Here is a 19,995-nt window from a genome sequence, read left to right on the forward strand (position 1 = left end):
GATCATGTGTGCTGTGTCCTTTTATATGGGTTGGTGTAATGCCCCCCTGTGGTAGTGTCACCTCTGTGTGTATCGTGAATGCCCATTGGTCGTGTCCTATCTTACTGACCTATTGGTTCAGTGTCTGTGCGTCATGTCTCTGGTGCTCCCTCTAGTGTCTATCTAGTCTACGTGTACTTACATTAACCCCTTGTGTATCTACAGTGATGCATATCACCAAATCCCCCTTTCCTCGTGTTACATGTTTTCTGTAGAGTATTTAAGAAAATTGAACAAATACAGGTAAATAAGTGATGCTATGCACAAGTTATGACAACAGTGATCATTAAACAATAAGTCCAAATCATATGCATGAGTCCAAAATTCATTAATTATTGTAGTCGAGTGTCTTTCCTGTTTGGTTGGTGAGGTGGTGATGTTGATGGTGGCATTGCTGTGTAAACACCGTCAGTGTCCCTGTGCGTAAGGAACCAAGAAGTGGTCAAATCACTTTGTTGTCTGATTTGGAGTATTTTTTTCTTCCGATGCTTGTGGTAGCGATGTATGCAATCTGTGTTGTCCTGCCATGGTATGTCATTGTACTGAGCTGAGCAGTAACAGTGTCCCTCATGGGCAGAGTTGTACCATGTCGTACCAGTCGTTGTTCCATTGTTGTTGTTTTTGTCGTGCTTGTTAAACTGTTAAACATTCTCTTACTTGGATTCGACTCTCCTGTTAATCCTTCTATAGCTACTCAGACTGACAAACCAGTCTGCTACAATCCACGTGGTGGGTGTGATGTTGAATCAACCCTGTGTACTCACAGAGTGTCTCCACTGGAAAGAGGAAGATCATGTGTGCTGTGTCCTTTTCATATGGGTTGGTGTGATCCCCTCCTGTGGTAGTGTCACCTCTGTGTGTATCGTGAATACCCATTGGTCGTGTCCTATCTTACTGACCTATTGGTTGAATGTCTGTGCGTCATGTCTCTGGTGCTCCCTCTAGTGTCTATGTAGTCTACGTGTATTTACATTAACCCCTTGTGTATTTACAGTGATGCATATCACCACAGCGACGGCAAAGGGGAATCGGGAATATTCGTCAACCACACTGAGGAAGTGCGTGTTTAGGTCGGTGGAGGGGAGGGGCCCTTTGAAGTAGTCCACGCTGAGGCGCTCAAAGGAGCGGGAGGCCTTCATCTGGCGCGTGCGGTCTGGCCGGTAGAAGTGCGGCTTGCACTCTGCACAGACCTGGCAGTCTCTGGCCATAGCCCTGACTTCCTCGATGGACTAGGGCAGATTGCGGGCCTTAATGAAGTGGTAAAAGCGTGTGACTCCTGGGTGACAGAGATTGTCGTGCAGGGTCCGGAGTCGGTCCACTTGTGCGCTGGCACATGTACCTCGGGATAGGGCATTGGGGGGCTTGTTGAGCTTACTGGGGCGATACAAAATCTCGTAATTGTAGATGGAGAGCTTGATCCTGAATTTCAGGACTGAATTTCAGAAGCATGGAGGGTGTGTGAAAAGAATGTCACGGGCCTGCCTGCCTGGTTGAGGGTGGCAGCCAGAGCGACGTCTGATGCATCGCTCTCGACTTGAAAGGGGAGGGACTCGTCGACCGATGTCGGCCTTGACACGGTTGAAGGCCTGATGAGCCTCGGCCGTCAGGGGGAAAACAGTGGATTGAATGAGTGGACGGGCCTTGTCCACATAGTTTGGGACCCACTGGGCGTAATACGAAAAGAACCCCAGGCATCATTTGAGGGCCTTGGGACAGTGGGGAAGGGGGAGTTCCATCAGGGGGCGCATGCGGTTGGGGTCGGGCCCTAGAACTCCGTTCTGAACCACATAGCCGAGGATGGCTAATCGGCTCATGCTGAACACACACTTCTCCTTGTTGTAGGTTAGGTTGAGGAGTTTGGCAGTGTGGAGAAATTTGGAGAGGTTTGCGTCATGGTCATGCTGGTCATGGCCGCTGATGGTGACGGTATCTAGGTATGGGAAAGTGGCCCACAGTCTGTACCGGTCAACCATTCGGTCCATCTCACGTTGGAAGACCGAGACCCCGTTAGTGACGCTGAATGGAACCCTAAGGAAGTGGTAAAGGCGGCCGTCTGCTTTGAAGGCAGTGTCTGGGCGGTCAGCCTTGCGGATGGGGAGCTGGTCCACTATCGAGAAGACCCGGTACTGTGCAATCTGATTGACCATATCAGATATGCGTGGGAGGGGGTACGCGTCGGGCTGTGTGTATCGATTGATGGTCTGGCTGTTGTCCACGACCATTCAATGTTTCTCCCCAGTTTTCACCACTACCACGTGGGCTCTCCAGGGGCTGTTGCTGGCCTCGATGATGCCTTCCCGAAGCAGCCGCTGGACCTCAGACCTGATGAAGGTCCTGTCCTGGGCGCTGTACCGTCTGCTCCTGGTGGCGACGGGTTTGCAATCCGAGGTTAGGTTTGTAAACAGGGAAGGTGGATCGACCTTAAGGGTCGCGAGGCCGCACACAGTAAGGGGTGGTAAGGGCCCACCGAATTTCAGGGTTAGGCACTGGAGGTTACACTGGAAGTCCAGGCCGAGTAGCCGGGCAGCGCAGAGGTTGGGGAGGACGTAGAGGCGGAAGCCGCTGAACTCCATGCCCTGGGCGGTGAGGGTGGCAGTGCAGTACCTCCGGATCGCCACGGAGTGGGATCCGGAGGCCAGGGAGATTCTCTGGTTAGAGGGGTGTACCGTGAGGGAGCAGCGCCTTACGGTATCGGGGTGAATGAAGCTCTCGGTGCTCCCGGAGTCCAGCAGGTAGGGTTAGAGGGGTGTACCGCGAGGGAGCAGCACCGTATCAGGGTGAATGAAGCTCTCGGTGCCCCCGGAGTCCAGCAGGCAGGGTTAGCGGGGTGTACCGTGAGGGAGCAGAGCCTTACCGTATGGGGGTGAATGAAGCTCTCAGTGCTCCCAGAGTCCAGCAGGCAGGGTTAGCGGGGTGTACCGTGAGGGAGCAGAGCCTTACCGTATGGGGGTGAATGAAGCTCTCAGTGCTCCCAGAGTCCTGCAGGCCAGGAGATCTCGTGCCCGTCGACCTTCACCTTTGTCGAAGCAGTCGCGAGGTTCTACGGTCGAGACTGGTCAATCGTGACCGAGGCGAGTCGCGGCTGGTCGTCGGCGCTGGCAGGCGATGAGCAGCCTGATGTGGTGCCCAACGGGCAGGGGTCCTGAAGCGGGTATGATGGCGGCGCCCACGGGCCGCACGTGTCCTGGGGCGGGCAAGGTGGCGCCGCCCATGGGCCGCATGTGTTGTGAGTGGAGCAAGATGGCGCCGCCCACTGGCCGCACGTGGGGGGGTGCCGGGACAATAGCGGCGATTGAGCGGGCCTGGCACACAGCAGCGAAATGTCCCTTATTGCCACAGGCCTTGCAGAGCGCGCTCCGTGCCGGGCAGCGCTGCCGGGTCCCCCAGGGTCCCCCGGGGTTGGTTGGCTGCCGTGCAGCGCAGGCGTGGGGTTGGCTGGGGGCGGTCGCTGATGGGGTGGCCGTCGGCGGGGTCCACGATGCGTAGGGGGAGTGGGCCACGCGCTCGGGGGCATAGGACTGAACGTTGCGTGAGGCGACCATGAGCGAGAACGCTAGCTTTTTGGTCACTGCGAGGTCGAGCGTGGCCCCTTCTAAGAGGCGCTGACGGATGTAGTCAGACCCTATGCCCATAACGAACGCGTCTCTCATCAGCAGGTTCAAATGTTCAGTGGACGAAATGGCCTGGCAATCACAGTCTCTCACTAGGGCGAGCAGGGCACGCCAGAAATCTTCTACAGACTGACAGTGAAGTTGGTGCCACGTGGACAGGAGGTGCCTGGTGTAGATCTTGTTGATCCACTGAGCATAATTCTCCTTCTGTAGCGCCATGGCCTCTGCGTAGATCAGTGCATCCTGGACCAGGGGAAAAACATTGGAGCTCAGCCGCGTGTACAGAATCTGGAGCTTCTGGGATTGGGTCTGGCGCAGACCCGATGTACGTTTCAAAGCAGGTTAGCCAATGTTCAAAGTCCTTTTTTGCCGTTGTCTGCTTGCGATGCAGCTGCTGGCAATCGGCTTGATGCGGAGGTCTATCTCTGAAAAAACTGTGTGATAAATTGATGCACTATCAATTACAACGAGATGAGAGTAGGATGTAATCGTGGCTTTATTACACAGAGATGTGTGGCCTCCTACAGCAGCTGGCAAAATGGCTGCTGTACGGGGAGCACACATATTTATACTCAGCCTACTGGGCGGAGCCAGCAGGCAGGGACTACCCCCGTACCTGTATGGCTGAGACTTGAAGTCGGAAGGCAGTCAAGCACAAACTGCTGAGTCCGTCCCAAGTCTGCGATCTCACAGAAGAATAAGGCGATTTTTATACATTATAGGATCAAGATAACATGAATACAGCTTGGTCAGGAATTTGATCGAAAGTAAAACATAAGTAATAATCGTTACAATGGCGTCACCTTGCTGACCTTTAGGGGACTGGAGTCTCACATCATTATCTTGTCTTTGTTTTAAGAAATGGACAAATTTGTTTACGTACAGGAAGAGGCAGTTTTTTAGCTTATCGTATATATTTAGACTGCTCTGGTCTCATGACGAACGCGTCTTATCTGAGTTTTAGAGTCAGCCAGTTCTCAGGTCAAGTTGACCTCGGCTGTTTGTATCTGTGTATTTGTATCTGTGCCTTAGGTTATGTGAAGTCAGTTTAAATTCAATTGTACCAAAAAGACTTGACTAGTTTTCCCATCATGCCATTATTTGCTTCGCACAATACCACACAGAGGCCTTACCATAATACCCATATATACAATATAATACCCATATATAATATAATACCAATATAATATAATATAATATAATATAATATAATACCAATATAATACCAATATATACCCATATATACAATATAATACAACAGCGGTGACTACCACACTCATATACTCACTCACTCACTCACTCACTCACTCACTCACTCACTCACTCACTCACTCACTCCACTCACTCCATTCACTCACTCCATTCACTCACTCCATTCACTCACTCACTTACTAACTCCACTCGCTCACTCCCATCCATTGACTCTGTCTACAACACCTGCTGCCTGGGGAAAGCGGGCAGCATAATCAAAGACCCCTCCCACCCGGCTTATTCACTCTTGTTGTTCCTTTGTTTAAGAAGGGTTGCAAGGATAATCCAGGGAACTACAGGCCGGTGAGCCTTACGTCAGTGGTAGGGAAATTACTGGAGAGAATTCTTCGAGACAGGATCTACTCCCATTTGGAAGCAAATGGACGTATTAGTGAGAGGCAGCACAGTTTTGTGAAGGGGAGGTCGTGTCTCACTAACTTGATAGAGTTTTCAAAGAGGTCGCAAAGATGACTGATGCAGGTAGGGCAGTGGATGTTGTCTATATGGACTTCAGTAAGGCCTTTGACAAGGTCCCTCATGGTAGACTGGTACAAAAGGTGAAGTCACACGGGATCAGGGGTGAGCTGGCAAGGTGGATACAGAACTGGCTGGGTCATAGAAGGCAGAGAGTAGCAATGGAAGGGTGCCTTTCTGATTGGAGGGCTGTGACTAGTGGTGTTCCGCAGGGATCAGTGCTGGGACCTTTGCTGTTCATAGTATATATAAATGATTTGGAGGAATATGTAACTGGTCTGATTGGTAAGTTTGCAGACGACCCAAAGGTTGGTGGAATTGCGGATAGCGATGAGGACTGTCAGAGGATACAGCAGGATTTAGATCGTTTGGAGACTTGGGAGGAGAGATGGCAGATGGAGTTTAATCCAGACAAATGTGAGGTAATGCATTTTGGAAGGTCTAATGCAGGTAGGGAATATACAGTGAATGGCAGAACCCTCAAGAGTATTGACAGTCAGAGAGATCTGGGTGTACAGGTCCACAGGTCACTGAAAGGGGCAACACAGGTGGAGAAGGTAGTCAAGAAGGCACACAGCATGCTTGCCTTCATTGGCCGGGGCATTGAGTATAAGAATTAGCAAGTCATGTTGCAGCTGTATAGAACCTTAGTTAGGCCACACTTGGAGTATAGTGTTCAATTCTGGTCGCCACACTACCAGGAGGATGTGGAGGCTTTAGAAAGGGTGCAGAAGAGATTTACCAGGATGTTGCCTGGCATGGAGGGCATTAGCTATGAGGAGAGGTTGAATAAACTCGGATTGTTCTCACTGGAACGACGGAGGTTGAGGGGCGACCTGATAGAGGTCTACAAAATTAAGAGGGGCATAGACAGAGTGGATAGTCAGAGACTTTTCCCCAGGGTAGAGGGGTCAATTTCTAGGGGGGCATGAAATGAAATGAATGAAAATCGCTTATTGTCACGAGTAGGCTTCAATGAAGTTACTGTGAAAAGCCCCTAGTCGCCACATTCCGGCGCCTGTCCGGGGAGGCTGGTACGGGCATAGGTTTAAGGTGCGAGGGGCAAGGTTTTGAGGAGATGTACGAGGCAAGTTTTTTACACAGAGTGTAGTGGGTGCCTGGAACTCGCTGCCGGAGGAGGTAGATATAGATATAATTTACAGTGCAGAAGGAGGCCATTCGGCCCATCGAGTCTGCACCGGCTCTTGGAAAGAGCACCCTACCCAAGGTTAACACCTCCACCCTATCTCCATAACCCAGTAACCCCACCCAACACTAAGGGCAATTTTGGACATTAAGGGCAATTTAGCATGGCCAATCCACCCAACCTGCACATCTTTGGACTGTGGGAGGAAACCGGAGCACCTGGAGGAAACCCACGCACACACGGGGAGAATGTGCAGACTCCACACAGACACTGACCCAAGCCGGAATCGAACCTGGGACCCTGGAGCTGTGAAGCAATTGCGCGATCCACAATGCTACCGTGCTGCCCCTGGTGGTGGAAGTAGGGACGATAGTGACATTTAAGGGGCATCTTTACCAATACATGAATAGGATGGGAATAGAGGGATACGCACCCAGGGAGTGTAGAAGATTTTAGTTTAGACGGGCAGCATGGTCGGCACAGGCTTGGAGGCCCGAAGGGCCTGTTCCTGTGCTGTACTTTTCATTGTTCATTGTTCTTCCAACTTCTTCCATCGGGCAGGAGATACAGAAGTCTGACAACACGCACAAACAGACTCAAAAAACAGCTTCTTCCCCGCTGCCACCAGACTCTTAAATGACCCTGTTATTGACTGACCTCATTAACACGACACCCTGTATGCTTCAACCGATGCCGGTGCTTATGTAGTTACATTGTATATCTTGTGTTGCCCTATTATGTATTTTCTTTTATTCCCTTTTCTTCCCATGTACTTAATGATCTGTTGAGCTGCTCGCAGAAAAATACTTTTCACTGTACCTCGGTACACGTGACAATAAACAAATCCAAATCCAGTACACCCCAGAACACTCCCAGTACACTCTCAGTACACCCCCAGTACACTCCCAGTACACCCCCAGTACACTCCCAGTACACCCCAGTACACGCCCAGTACGCCCCCAGTACACTCCCAGTACACTCCCAGTACGCCCCCAGTACACCCTCAGTACACTCCCAGTACACCCCCAGTACACCCCCAGTACACTCCCAGTACACCCCCAGTACACTCCCAGTACGCCCCCAGTACACCCCAAGTACACCCCCAGTACACTCCCAGTACACCCCCAGTACACTCCCAGTACGCCCCCAGTACACCCCCAGTACACTCCCAGTACGCCCCCAGTACACCCTCAGTACACTCCCAGTACACCCCCAGTACACCCCCAGTACACCCCCAGTACACTCCCAGTACACTCCCGTTCCACTCCCAGTACATTCCTAGTACACTCCCAGTACACTCCAAGTACACTCCCAGTACACTCCCAGTACACTCCCGTTACACTCCCAGTACATCCCCAGTACACTCCCAGTACACTCTCAGTACACCCCCAGTACACTCCCAGTACACTCCCAGTACACCCCCAGTACACCCCCAGTACACTCCCAGTACGCCCCCAGTACACCCTCAGTACACTCCCAGTACACCCTCAGTACACTCCCGGTACACCCCCAGTACACTCGCAGTACACTCCCGGTACACTCCCGTTCCACTCCCAGTACATTCCTAGTACACTCCCAGTACACTTCAAGTACACTCCCAGTACACTCCCAGTACACTCCCGTTACACTCCCAGTACATCCCCAGTACACTCCCAGTACACTCCCAGTAAACTCCCAGTACACTCCCAGTACACTCCCAGTACGCTCCCAGTACACCCCAGTACACCCCCAGTACACTCCCAGTACACCCCCAGTACACTCTCAGTACACTCCCGTTCTACTCCCAGTACATTCCTAGTATACTCCCAGTACACTCCCAGTACACTCCCAGTACACTCCCAGTACACCCCCAGTACACCCCCAGTACACCCCCAGTACACCCCCAGTACACTCCCGGTACACTCCCGTTCCACTCCCAGTACATTCCTAGTACACTCCCAGTACACTCCAAGTACACTCCCAGTACACTCCCAGTACACTCCCAGTACGCTCCCAGTACACCCCAGTACACCCCCAGTACACTCCCAGTACACCCCCAGTACACTCTCAGTACACTCCCGTTCTACTCCCAGTACATTCCTAGTACACTCCCAGTACACTCCCAGTACACTCCCAGTACACTCCCAGTACACTCCCAGTATACTCCCGTTCCACTCCCAGTACACTCCCAGTACACCCCCAGTACACTCCCAGTACACCCCCAGTACACCCCCAGTACACCCCCAGTACACTCCCGGTACACTCCCGTTCCACTCCCAGTACACCCCCAGTATACTCCCAGTACACTCCCAGTACATCCCCAGTACGCTCCCAGTACACTCCCAGTACGCTCCCAGTACACCCCAGTACACCCCCAGTACACTCCCAGTACACCCCCAGTACACTCTCAGTACACTCCCGTTCTACTCCCAGTACATTCCTAGTACACTCCCAGTACACTCCCAGTACACTCCCAGTACACTCCCAGTACACTCCCAGTATACTCCCGTTCCACTCCCAGTACACTCCCAGTACATCCCCAGTACACTCCTAGTACACCCCAGTACACTCCCAGTACACTCCTAGTACACCCCCAGTACACCCCCAGTACACTGCTAGTACACCCCCAGTACACTCCCAGTACACCCCCAGTACACCCCCAGTACACTCCCAGTACACTCCCAGTACACTCCCAGTACACTCTCAGTACACTCCCGTTCCACTCCCAGTACACTCCCAGTACACTCCCAGTACACTCCTAGTACACTACCAGTGCACTCCCAGTACACTCTCAGTACACTCCCGTTCCACTCCCAGTACACTCCCAGTACACTCCCAGTACACTCTCAGTACACTCCCGTTCCACTCCCAGTACACTCCCAGTATACTCCTAGTACACTACCAGTGCACTCCCAGTACACTCTCAGTACACTCCCGTTCCACTCCCAGTACACCCCCAGTACACTCCCAGTACACTCCCAGTACATTCCTAGTACACTCCCAGTACAGTCCCAGTACACCCCCAGTACACTCCCAGTACACCCCCAGTACACTCCCAGTACACTCCCAGTACACCCCCAGTACACTCCCAGTACACTCCCGTTCCACTCCCTGTACACCCCCAGTACACTCCCAGTACACTCCCAGTACACCCCCAGTACACTCTCATTACACTCCCAGTACACCCCCAGTACACTCCCAGTACATTCCCAGTACAATCCCAGTACATTCCCAGTACGCCCCAGTACACTCCCAGTACACCCCAGTACACTCCCGTTCCACTCCCAGTACACCCCCAGTACACTCCCAGTACACTCCCAGTACACTCCCAGTACATTCCCAGTACGCCCCCAGTACACTCCCAGTACACCCCAGTACACTCCCGTTCCATTCCCAGTACACCCCCAGTACACTCCCAGTACATTCCCAGTACACTCCCAGTACATTCCCAGTACACCCCCAGTACACTCCCAGTATACCCCCAGTACACTCCCAGTACACTCCCAGTACACTCCCAGTACACCCCCAGTACACTCCCAGTACACCCCCAGTACACTCCCAGTACACCCCCAGTACACTCCCAGTACACTCCCAGTATACCCCCAGTACATTCCCAGTACACTCCCAGTACATTCCCAGTACACTCCCAGTACACCCCCAGTACACTCCCAGTACACCCCCAGTACACCCCAGTACACTCCCAGTACACCCCCAGTACACTCCCAGTACACTCCCAGTACACTCCCAGTACACCCCCAGTACACTCCCAGTATACCCCCAGTACACTCCCAGTGCACCCCCAGTACACTCCCAGTACACTCCCAGTACAGTCCCTGTACACCCCCAGTACACCCCAGTACACTCCCAGTACACCCCCAGTACACTCCCAGTACACCCCCAGTACACCCCCAGTACACTCCCAGTACACTCCCAGTACATCCCCAGTACACTCCCAGTACACCCCCAATACACTCCCAGTACACTCCCAGTATATTCCCAGTACATTCCCAGTACACTCCCAGTACAGTCCCAGTACACTCCCAGTACACTCCCAGTACCCCCCCAGTACACTCCCAGTACACCCCCAGTACACTCCCGTTCCACTCCCAGTACACCCCCAGTACACTCCCAGTACACTCCCAGTATACCCCAGTACATTCCCAGTACATTCCCAGTAAATTCCCAGTACACTCTCAGTACACCCCCAGTACACCCCCTGTACACTCCCAGTATACCCCCAGTACACTCCCAGTACACCCCCAGTACACTCCCAGTACACTCCCGTTCCACTCCCAGTACACCCCCAGTACACTCCCAGTACGCCCCCAGTACACTCCCAGTACATTCCCAGTACAGCAAACTGTCACTAAAGGCAAATCCAATTCTATTACAAGTTAATTTCCACACCAGCGTGCAGCAACAATCTTGCTCAATGCTTTTGGGCGTGAAACCAGGGAAGGAAAGATGTTTAACTGGGTAAGGGATCTTTGGAATATGGGGTATAGATGGGTAAATGGGATTGGGGATAGAATTTGGTGGAAAGGGCTGAATGGCCTGCTGACCCTCATGTCGTTCTGTTGCCATGGTAACAGGTGTGGAGAGGTCACATCGATTGGTCCTGGAGAAACACAGACTTTTGCCTGCAATGGGATGCTTGGCCGCTATGTTACCGTGGTGATTCCAGGCCGGCCGGATTCACTGGCCATCGCTGAGGTCGCTATCTATGGAACTGACCATCACCATCACTGAGACAGACACCGGCCAATCACAAGGTTCGTGGCAGCATAACCCAGGCTCAATATCCCCCTTCCCACATCCTCAGAGACTGACACAGAGAGTTACATCGGAGAGTGACCCTGGACTGGGAGTGACCCCTGGACAGAGAGTGACCTCTGGACAGAGAGTGAACCCTGGAAAGTGAGTAACCCCTGGACAGAGTGACCCCTGGACAGAGAGTGACCCCTGGACAGAGAGTGACCCCTGGACAATGAGTGACCCCTGGACAATGAGTGACCCCTGGACAGAGAGTGACCCCTGGACAGAGAGATACCCCCTGGACAGAGAGTGACCCCTGGATAGAGAGTGACCCCTGGATAGAGAGTGACCCCTGGAACAGAGAGTGACCACTAGACAGAGTGACCCCTGGACAGAGAGTGACCCCTGGACAGAGAGTGACCCCTAGACAGAGAGTGACCCCTGGACAGAGAGTGACCCCTGGACAGAGAGTGACCCCTAGACAGAGAGTGACCCCTGGACAGAGAGTGACCCCTGGACAGAGAGTGACCCCTGGACAGAGAGTGACCCCTAGACAGAGAGTGACCCCTAGACAGAGAGTGACCCCTGGACAGAGAGTGACCCCTAGACAGAGAGTGACCCCTGGACAGTGAGTGACCCCTGGACAGTGAGTGACCCCTGGACAGGGAGTGACCCCTGGACAGAGAGTGACCCCTGGACAGAGAATGACCCCTAGACAGAGTGACTACTGGACAGAGAGTGACCCCTAGACAGAGTGACCCCTGGACAGAGAGTGACCCTTAGACACAGTGACTACTGGACAGAGAGTGACCCCTAGACAGAGAGTGACCCCTAGACAGAGAGTGACCCCTGGACAGACAGTGACCCCTGGACAGAGAGTGACCCCTGGACAGAGAGTGACCATTGGACAGAGAGTGTCCACTGGACAGAGAGTGACCCCTGGACAGAGAGTGACCCCTGGACAGGGAGTGACCCCTAGACAGAGAGTGTCCACTGGACAGAGAGTGACCCCTGGACAGAGAGTGACCCCTGGACAGACAGTGACCCCTGGATAGAGAGTGACCCCTGGACTGTGAGTGACCCATGGACAGAGAGTGACCCCTGGACAGAGAGTGACCCTTGGATAGAGAGTGACCCTTGGATAGAGAGTGACACCTGGACAGAGAGTGACCCCTGGACAGAGAGTGACACCTGGACAGTGAGTGACCTCTGGACAGAGAGTGACCCCTGGACAGAGAGTGACCCTTGGACAGAGAGTGACCCCTGGACAGAGAGTGATACCTGGACAGTGAGTGACCCCTGGACAGAGAGTGACCCCTGAACAGAGAGTGACCCCTGGACAGGGAGTGCCCCTGGACAGAGAGTGACCCCTGGACAAGGAGTGGCCCCTGGACTGTGAGTGACCCCTGGACAGAGAGTGAACCCTGGACAGAGAGTGACCCCTGGACAGTGAGTGACCCCTGAACAGTGAGTGACCCCTGGACTGTGAGTGACCCCTGGACAGAGAGTGACCCCTGCACAGAGAGTGACCCCTGGACAGGCAGTGACCCCTGGACAGAGAGTGACCCCTGGACAGAGAGTGGCCCCTGGACAGAGAGTGACCCCTGGACAGGGAGTGACCCCTGGACAGACAGTGACCCCTGGAATGTGAGTGACCCCTGGACAGGGAGTGACCCCTGGACAGAGAGTGACCCCTGGACAGTGAGTGTCCCCTGGACAGAGAGTGACCCCTGGACAGAGAGTGACCCCTGGACAGAGAGTGACCCCTAGACAGAGAGTGACCCGTGGACAGAGAGTGACCCCATGACAGATAGTGACCCCTGGACAGAGAGTGACCCCTGGACAGACAGTGACTCCTGGACAGAGAGTGACCACTAGACAGTGACCACTGGACAGGGTGTGACCCTTGGACAGAGAGTGACCCCTGGACAGGGAGTGACCCCTGGACAGGGAGTGACCCCTGGACAGAGAGTGACTCCTGGACAGGGAGTGACCCCTGGACAGAGAGTGACCCCTGGACAGAGAGTGACCCCTGGACAGGGAGTGACCCCTGGACAGAGAGTGACCCCTGGACAGGGAGTGACCCCTGGACAGGGAGTCACCCCTGGACAGAGAGTGACCCCTGGACAGTGAGTGACCCCTAGACAGTGACCACTGGACAGATAGTGACCCTTGGCCAGAGAGTGACCCCTAGACAGTGACCCCTGGACAGAGAGTGACCCTGGACAGTGAGTGTCCCCTGGACAGGGAGTGACCCCTGGACAGAGAGTGACCCCTGGACAGTGAGTGACCCCTGGACAGAGAGTGACCCCTGGACAGAGAGTGACCCCTGGACAGAGAGTGACCCCTGGACAGTGAGTGTCCCCTGGACAGAGAGTGTCCCCTGGACAGAGAGTGACCCTGGACAGAGTGGCCCCTGGACAGAGAGTGACCCTTGGACAGAGTGTGACCCCTGGACAGGGAGTGACCCCTGGACAGGGAGTGACCCCTGGACAGAGAGTGACCCCTGGACAGGGAGTGACTCCTGGATAGAGAGTGACCCCTGGACAGTGTGTGACCCCTGGACAGGGAGTGACTCCTGGATAGAGAGTGACCCCTGGACTGTGAGTGACCCCTGGACAGAGAGTGACCCCTGGACAGAGAGTGACCCCTGGACTGTGAGTGACCCCTAGACAGAGATGACCCCTGGACAGAGAGTGACTCCTGGACAGTGAGTGACCACTGGACAGAGATTGACCCCTGGACAGAGAGTGACCCCTGGACAGAGAGTGACCCCTGGACAGGGATTGACCCCTGGACAGAGAGTGACCCCTGGACAGAGAGTGACCCCTGGACTGTGAGTGACCCCTGGACAGAGATGACCCTTGGACAGAGAGTGACCCCTGGACAGTGAGTGACCCCATGACAGAGAGTGACCCCTGGACAGTGAGTGACCCCTGGACAGAGAGTGACCCCTGGACAGAGAGTGACCCCTGGACAGACAGTGACCCCTGGACAGAGAGTGACCCCTGGACAGGGAGTGACCCCTGGATAGAGAGTGACCCCTGGACTGTGAGTGACTACTGGACAGAGAGTGACCCCTGGACAGAGAGTGACCCCTGGACAATGAGTGACCCCTGGACAGAGATGACCCCTGGACAGAGAGTGACCCCTGGACAGAGAGTGACCCCTGGACAGAGAGTGACCCCTGGACTGTGAGTGACCCCTGGACAGAGAGTGACCCCTGGACAGGGAGTGACCCCTGGACAGAGTGACCCCTGGACAGGGAGTGACCCCTGGACAGTGAGTGACCCCTGGACAGAGTGTGACCCCTGGACAGGGAGTGACTCCTGGATAGAGAGTGACCCCTGGACTGTGAGTGACCCCTGGACAGAGAGTGACCCCTGGACAGGGAGTGACCCCTGGACTGTGAGTGACCCCTAGACAGAGAGTGACTCCTGGACAGTGAGTGACCACTGGACAGAGAGTGACCCCTGGACAGTGAGTGACCCCTGGACAGAGAGTGACCCCTGGACAGGGATTGACCCCTGGACTGTGAGTGACCCCTGGAAAGAGATGACCCTTGGACAGAGAGTGACCCCTGGACAGACAGTGACCCCTGGACAGAGAGTGACCCCTGGACAGGGAGTGACCCCTGGATAGAGAGTGACCCCTGGACTGTGAGTGACTACTGGACAGAGAGTGACCCCTGGACAGTGTGTGACCCCTGGACAGGGAGTGACTCCTGGATAGAGAGTGACCCCTGGACTGTGAGTGACCCCTGGACAGAGAGTGACCCCTGGACAGAGAGTGACCCCTGGACTGTGAGTGACCCCTAGACAGAGATGACCCCTGGACAGAGAGTGACCCCTGGACAGAGAGTGGCCCCTGGACAGAGAGTGACCCCTGGACAGGGAGTGACCCCTGGACAGACAGTGACCCCTGGAATGTGAGTGACCCCTGGACAGGGAGTGACCCCTGGACAGAGAGTGACCCCTGGACAGTGAGTGTCCCCTGGACAGAGAGTGACCCCTGGACAGAGAGTGACCCCTGGACAGAGAGTGACCCCTAGACAGAGAGTGACCCGTGGACAGAGAGTGACCCCATGACAGATAGTGACCCCTGGACAGAGAGTGACCCCTGGACAGACAGTGACTCCTGGACAGAGAGTGACCACTAGACAGTGACCACTGGACAGGGTGTGACCCTTGGACAGAGAGTGACCCCTGGACAGGGAGTGACCCCTGGACAGGGAGTGACCCCTGGACAGAGAGTGACTCCTGGACAGGGAGTGACCCCAGGACAGGGAGTGACCCCTGGACAGAGAGTGACCCCTGGACAGGGAGTGACCCCTGGACAGAGAGTGACCCCTGGACAGGGAGTGACCCCTGGACAGGGAGTCACCCCTGGACAGAGAGTGACCCCTGGACAGTGAGTGACCCCTAGACAGTGACCACTGGACAGATAGTGACCCTTGGCCAGAGAGTGACCCCTAGACAGTGACCCCTGGACAGAGAGTGACCCCTGGACAGTGAGTGTCCCCTGGACAGGGAGTGACCCCTGGACAGAGAGTGACCCCTGGACAGTGAGTGACGCCTGGACAGAGAGTGACCCCTGGACAGAGAGTGACCCCTGGACAGAGAGTGACCCCTGGACAGTGAGTGTCCCCTGGACAGAGAGTGTCCCCTGGACAGAGAGTGACCCTGGACAGAGTGGCCCCTGGACAGAGAGTGACCCTTGGACAGAGTGTGACCCCTGGACAGGGAGTGACCCCTGGACAGGGAGTGACCCCTGGACAGAGAGTGACCCCTGGACAGGGAGTGACTCCTGGATAGAGAGTGACCCCTGGACAGTGTGTGACCCCTGGACAGGGAGTGACTCCTGGATAGAGAGTGACCCCTGGACTGTGAGTGACCCCTGGACAGAGAGTGACCCCTGGACAGAGAGTGACCCCTGGACTGTGAGTGACCCCTAGACAGAGATGACCCCTGGACAGAGAGTGACTCCTGGACAGTGAGTGACCACTGGACAGAGATTGACCCCTGGACAGAGAGTGACCCCTGGACAGAGAGTGACCCCTGGACAGGGATTGACCCCTGGACAGAGAGTGACCCCTGGACAGAGAGTGACCCCTGGACTGTGAGTGACCCCTGGACAGAGATGACCCCTGGACAGAGAGTGACCCCTGGACAGTGAGTGACCCCATGACAGAGAGTGACCCCTGGACAGTGAGTGACCCCTGGACAGAGAGTGACCCCTGGACAGAGAGTGACCCCTGGACAGAGAGTGACCCCTGGACAGAGAGTGACCCCTGGACAGGGAGTGACCCCTGGATAGAGAGTGACCCCTGGACTGTGAGTGACTACTGGACAGAGAGTGACCCCTGGACAGAGAGTGACCCCTGGACAATGAGTGACCCCTGGACAGAGATGACCCCTGGACAGAGAGTGACCCCTGGACAGAGAGTGACCCCTGGACAGAGAGTGACCCCTGGACTGTGAGTGACCCCTGGACAGAGAGTGACTCCTGGACAGAGAGTGACCCCTGGACAGAGTGACCCCTGGACAGGGAGTGACCCCTGGACAGTGAGTGACCCCTGGACAGAGTGTGACCCCTGGACAGGGAGTGACTCCTGGATAGAGAGTGACCCCTGGACTGTGAGTGACCCCTGGACAGAGAGTGACCCCTGGACAGGGAGTGACCCCTGGACTGTGAGTGACCCCTAGACAGAGAGTGACTCCTGGACAGTGAGTGACCACTGGACAGAGAGTGACCCCTGGACAGTGAGTGACCCCTGGACAGAGAGTGACCCCTGGACAGGGATTGACCCCTGGACTGTGAGTGACCCCTGGAAAGAGATGACCCTTGGACAGAGAGTGACCCCTGGACTGTGAGTGACCCCTGGACAGAGAGTGACCCCTGGACAGACAGTGACCCCTGGACAGAGAGTGACCCCTGGACAGAGATGACCCCTGGACAGAGAGTGACCCCTGGACAGAGAGTGACCCCTGGACTGGGAGTGACCCCTGGACAGGGAGTGACCCCTGGACAGAGAGTGAACATAGACAGAGAGTGACCCCTGGACAGGTAGTGACCCCTGGACAGAGAGTGACCCCTGGACAGAGAGTGACCCCTGGACAGGGAGTGACCCCTGGACAGAGAGTGACCCCTGGACTGTGAGTGACCCCTGGACAGAGAGTGACCCCTGGACAGACAGTGACCCCTGGACAGAGAGTGACCCCTGGACAGAGATGACCCCTGGACAGAGAGTGACCCCTGGACAGAGAGTGACCCCTGGACTGGGAGTGACCCCTGGACAGGGAGTGACCCCTGGACAGAGAGTGAACCTAGACAGAGAGTGACCCCTGGACAGGTAGTGACCCCTGGACAGAGAGTGACCCCTGGACAGGTAGTGACCCCTGGACAGAGAGTGACCCCTGGACAGAGAGTGACCCCTGGACAGAGAGTGACCCCTGGACTGGGAGTGACCCCTGGACAGAGAGTGACCCCTGGACAGAGAGTGACCCCTGGACTGTGAGTGACCCCTGGACAGAGAGTGACCCCTGGATAGAGAGTGACCCCTGGATAGAGAGTGACCCCTGGACTGTGAGTGACCCCTGGACAGAGAGTGACCCCTGGACAGAGAGTGACCCCTGGACAGAGAGTGACCCGTGGACAGAGAGTGACCCCTGGATAGAGAGTGACCCCTGGACTGTGAGTGACCCCTGGACAGTGACCCCTGGACTGTGAGTGACCCCTGGACAGTGACCCCTGGACTGTGAGTGACCCCTGGACAGATAGTGACCCCTGGACTGTGAGTGACCCCTGGACAGGGAGTGACCCCTGGACAGGGTGACCCCTGGACAGAGAGTGACCCCCTGGACAGAGAGTGACCCCCTGGACAGAGAGTGACCCCCTGGACAGAGAGTGACCCCTAGACAGTGACCCCTGGACAGAGAGTGACCCCTAGACAGTGACCCCTGGACAGGGAGTGACCCCTGGACAGAGAGTGACCCCTGGATAGAGAGTGACCCCTGGATAGAGAGTGACCCCTGGATAGAGAGTGACCCCTGGACTTTGAGTGACCCCTGGACTGTGAGTGACCCCTGGACAGAGAGTGACCCCTGGATAGAGAGTGACCCCTGGACAGAGTGTGACCATTGGACAGAGAGTGACCCTGGACAGAGAGTGACCCCTGGACTGTGAGTGACCCCTGGACAGAGAGTGACCCCTGGACAGAGAGTGACCCCTAGACAGAGAGTGACCCCTGGACAGAGAGTGACCCCTGGACAGAGAGTGACCCCTGGACAGAGAGTGACCCCTGGACAGTGAGTGACCCCTGGACAGAGTGACCCCTGGACTGTGAGTGACCCCTGGACAGACAGTGACCCCTGGACAGAGTGACCCCTGGACAGGGAGTGACCCCTGGACTGTGAGTGACCCCTGGACAGAGAGTGACCCCTGGACAGAGAGTGACCCCTGGACTGTGAGTGACCCCTGGACAGAGAGTGATGCCTGGACAGAGAGTGACCCCTGGACAGAGTGACCCCTGGACTGTGAGTGACCCCTGGACAGAGTGACCCCTGGACAGAGAGTGACCCCTGGACTGTGAGTGACCCCTGGACAGAGAGTGACCCCTGGACAGGGAGTGACCCCTGGACAGACAGTGACCCCTGGACAGAGTGAGCCCTGGACAGTGAGTGACCCCTGGACTGTGAGTGACCCCTGGACAGAGAGTGACCCCTGGACAGACAGTGACCCCTGGACAGAGAGTGACCCCTGGACATAGTGACCCTGGACAGAGTGACCCCTGGACTGTGAGTGACCCCTGGACAGAGAGTGACCCCTGGACAGAGAGTGACCCCTGGACAGACAGTGACCCCTGGACTGTGAGTGACCCCTGGACTGTGAGTGACCCCTGGATAGAGAGTGACCCCTGGACAGAGTGACCCCTGGACAGAGAGTGACCCCTGGACTGTGAGTGACCCCTGGACAGACAGTGACCCCTGGACAGAGAGTGACCCCTTGACTGTGAGTGACCCTGGACAGATTGCTCTCAGTGCTGTGAAGATCCTGACGTGTTAATGTTTTGTGTGATTTGATGTAGGTCTGTGACTTTCGGCTGTGTCCTCTCTGCACATTCTCTACGGCCTCTTTTGACTCGCTTGTCCACGGGACCCTCGGACCTTTCAGTGTGATTCCTTGGTGGAAATTACCACGTGCGGTGTTTCTGGAATGTTCTGGCATCGCCTCGCGCTCTGTGGATTACTCCTTGTTTAATAAAGTCACCTGACCCCTCAGACTATTTGTTTATTAATCAAAAGGTCACATTGGGACAGTAACCGGGGAAATGGTGGTCGGCTTGGGACTCGTTCTCGAGAGGATTTCAGTTCAGGAGTTGGGATGCTGCAGGAGGCCACACTTTGAGTATTGTGGGTAGTTTTGGTCTCCTCGTTTGAGGAAGGGCTCAGTAAGAAGTCTGACAACACCAGGTTAAAGTCCAACAGGTTTGTTTCGAATCACTAGCTTTCGGAGCACTGCTCCTTCCTCAGGTGAGTGGAATTTGAGGAAGGACATTGTTGCTATTGAGGGTATCCAGCGAAGGTTCAGCAGACTAATCCCCGGGATGGCAGGACGGACAGATGGAGAAAGACTGGATTTCGATTTGTTTATTGTCACGTGTACCGAGGGACAGTGAAAAGTATTTTTCTGCAAGCAGCTCAACAGATCATTCAGTACATGGGAAGAAAAGGGAATTAA

The 19,995-nt window shown here is 55.3% G+C and overlaps 1 protein-coding gene across 2 annotated transcripts in view; it reads left to right on the forward strand.

Moving 5' to 3' along the window:
• Positions 1 to 19,497, forward strand: part of LOC119966656 (fucolectin-4-like) — a 33,253-nt gene extending 13,756 nt beyond the window's left edge. For both annotated transcript variants that reach the window (XM_038798714.1, XM_038798713.1), the window contains 2 exons: positions 11,094 to 11,273; positions 19,343 to 19,497. In XM_038798714.1, coding sequence (XP_038654642.1) covers positions 11,094 to 11,250 — 157 coding nt within the window. In that variant the 3' untranslated portion in view covers positions 11,251 to 11,273; positions 19,343 to 19,497. The remainder of the gene's footprint in view (positions 1 to 11,093; positions 11,274 to 19,342) is intronic.
• Positions 19,498 to 19,995: the final 498 nt, after the last annotated feature.

Source organism: Scyliorhinus canicula, chromosome 5 (assembly GCF_902713615.1).
Source record: "Scyliorhinus canicula chromosome 5, sScyCan1.1, whole genome shotgun sequence".
Lineage (NCBI taxonomy): Eukaryota > Metazoa > Chordata > Chondrichthyes > Carcharhiniformes > Scyliorhinidae > Scyliorhinus > Scyliorhinus canicula.